This window comes from Gavialis gangeticus, unplaced genomic scaffold, assembly GCF_001723915.1.
Source record: "Gavialis gangeticus isolate Ggan-Ray unplaced genomic scaffold, GavGan_comp1, whole genome shotgun sequence".
In the NCBI taxonomy this organism is placed as follows: domain Eukaryota; kingdom Metazoa; phylum Chordata; order Crocodylia; family Gavialidae; genus Gavialis; species Gavialis gangeticus.
The window spans coordinates 356,537-359,036 of record NW_017728998.1 but is presented as its reverse complement, the minus strand read 5'-3'; the positions used below and the strand labels follow the sequence as shown (position 1 = coordinate 359,036).

General features: G+C 49.4%; 1 protein-coding gene across 1 annotated transcript in view; it reads left to right on the top strand.

Annotated features, from left to right (window-relative positions):
• Positions 1-2,500, top strand: part of LOC109289245 (polyamine-modulated factor 1-binding protein 1-like) — a 15,348-nt gene that overhangs the window by 7,495 nt on the left and 5,353 nt on the right. The window contains exons 6-7 of the mRNA XM_019505239.1: positions 2,055-2,244; positions 2,326-2,428. Coding sequence (XP_019360784.1) covers positions 2,055-2,244; positions 2,326-2,428 — 293 coding nt within the window. The remainder of the gene's footprint in view (positions 1-2,054; positions 2,245-2,325; positions 2,429-2,500) is intronic.

The window sequence follows — 2,500 nt, the reverse complement described above, 5'->3', positions numbered from 1 at the left end:
GTGTATAGTCACAGAAATAGATGGCTATAAATATAAACATATATGTACACACAGCAATATATGACTAGGTACACAGAAGAATAAATACATGTGTGTTTGTATATGCACACGGGTAGATGTGTATATACATATGTATGGGTTAAAGAAAAAAGCACGTGTGTATATGTATATCTAGTCATAGAAATAGATAGCTATACATATACACACGTACACAGAGCTATATGAATAGGTATACGTGTGCACTAGTAGCTATGTATCTGTCTGCATGTGTATACAAACACGGGGGGGTATTTATATACATACGAGTCAAAGATACACACACACGTGTGTCTGTATATGTGTGTGTGTGTGTGTGTGTGCATATCTAGTCACAGAAATAGATGGCTATACATATGCACACGTACACAGAGATGGGGAGGTACATACATGCATATGTGGGTGTGTGTATATACAGATGTGAGAGAGAAAGAGCAGCTGTGCCATATATATCTCTCTATATATATATCATAGTACTTTGGGTCGGGAGGGACCTAAACAGCTCATCAGGTCCGACCCCCGTGAAGGGCCACTGAGGCAGAGGGCACGCCAGGTGCCATACCTGGGTGGGCTCAAACCACCAACCTGCTGGTTAACAGCCAAACACACTGAGCCATTGTGCCAAAACCAGACTGAATCCAGTTGTTTGGTGGGTCCATGGCTGTAGTCGTATAAGTGCTGGGGAATTGAACACAGCTCTTCCATGTGGCAGACAAGGATGCTACCACTGAACCAAAGGGGACTTGGTACATGTACACACACGCGCATGCACACGCACGCACGCGTGCACGCACACACACACGTGTAGGTGCGTGGGTTGGTGTGTATTTATATACATACATATGGGTGAACCAAAAAAATAGTGTGTGTGTAACGAGTCACAGAAATAGATGGTTTTACATATACACACATGTACACACAGCGCTATATGAAAAGGTACACACATGTATGTGTGTGTGTATGGGGCACACTATATCTGTGTGTATACAGCCATGTATGTGTGTACTTATGTACATAAATACGGGTGCGAGAATGTGTGTGTGTGTGTGTGTGTGTGTGTGTGTGTGTGTGTGTGTGTGTGCGCGCGCACATATAAACACATGTCTATGTGTAGATCTAGTCACAGAATGCGTGTGTACCTTTTCTTATCTCTGTGTGTACATGTATAGCACTCTCCTTGGATCCACCAATGTAGATTTGGGTGAGGCACCAATTTAGAATAGATTGGGAATGATTGAGGGGCTGAAGTTGCACAGGATTTTTGAAAAATCATCTCTGTATAGCCTTCTACCATCCAGGGTCCCTTTACTAGCATAGTCCTCACTAAACTCATTTGGGGTTTGGGCACCTTCTTGGGGTATCCTCTGATTCCCTCCCCCTCACCCACCCCCATAAACTTGGAGTGACTGCACACATGTACGTGTGTGTGTGCGTGTGTGTGTGTGTGTGTGTGTGTAATATATATATGTGTGTGTGTGTATGGCACATGCACACTCTCTCATCCATGGCTGTATATAAACACACACACACACACACATATGCATGTGTACATATTCGTATAGCCCTGTGTACATTGTGTATATGTATAGCCATCTATTTCTGCACACGTGTGTGTGTGTGTATATAGTGTGTGTGTGTGTATAGGCGCACACACACACACACACACACACACACACACACACACACACACGCTCTTACCCATATGTATGTAAATACACACACACACACACATCCCAACACAATGTGCCCCTTACACACATATATCTATGCATGTGTACCTATAGCTCTGTGTGTGTACATATGTGCCTGTATATGTATAGCCATTGATTTCTGTGACTATATACACACACACACCAACACCTGTGTGTGTGTGTGTGTGTGAGAGAGAGAGAGACTATGTATTCCCAATTTTTCCCTGTTCCCTGCTGGGGCCCCTCCAGCCCCCAGCTGCACATCCCAGCTGGGTCAGGGCCACATGGGGCAAGTGGGCACAGACCTGTGCCACTGTCCCTATGCAGCTGTGGCGCGGGCACAGCAGGAGGAGCGGGCACTGCTGGCCCAGGGCAGCCTGCAGAGTGTGCAGGAGCAGCTGTGGCAGTGCCAGGCCGAAGCTGTGCGGCTCCAGCAGGACGGGCGGCACCGCGAAGCCGAGCTGCGGGTGCTGCGGGACCGAGCTGCCACCAGCCAGCAAGAGGCCCAGCAGAGCAGGTAGGGCCTGGCCTCCGGGCATGTGCTTCAGCTCAGAGCCCCAGGCCAGGCGTCCCTCAGCCCTGCCCGTCACCCCCCCAGGGAGCTGCTCCAGCGCCTGAGAGAGGAGCTGAGCCAGTGGCAGGAGAAGCACGAGGCAGCCATGCGACAGGGCCTGGAGCTGCAGCAGGCCACGGCTACCGCTGCCCAGCAGCTGGGGAGCAGCCAGGAGCAGGCGCAGGTCCTGCAGCAGCAGGTGGGCATGCACCCCCCCGCC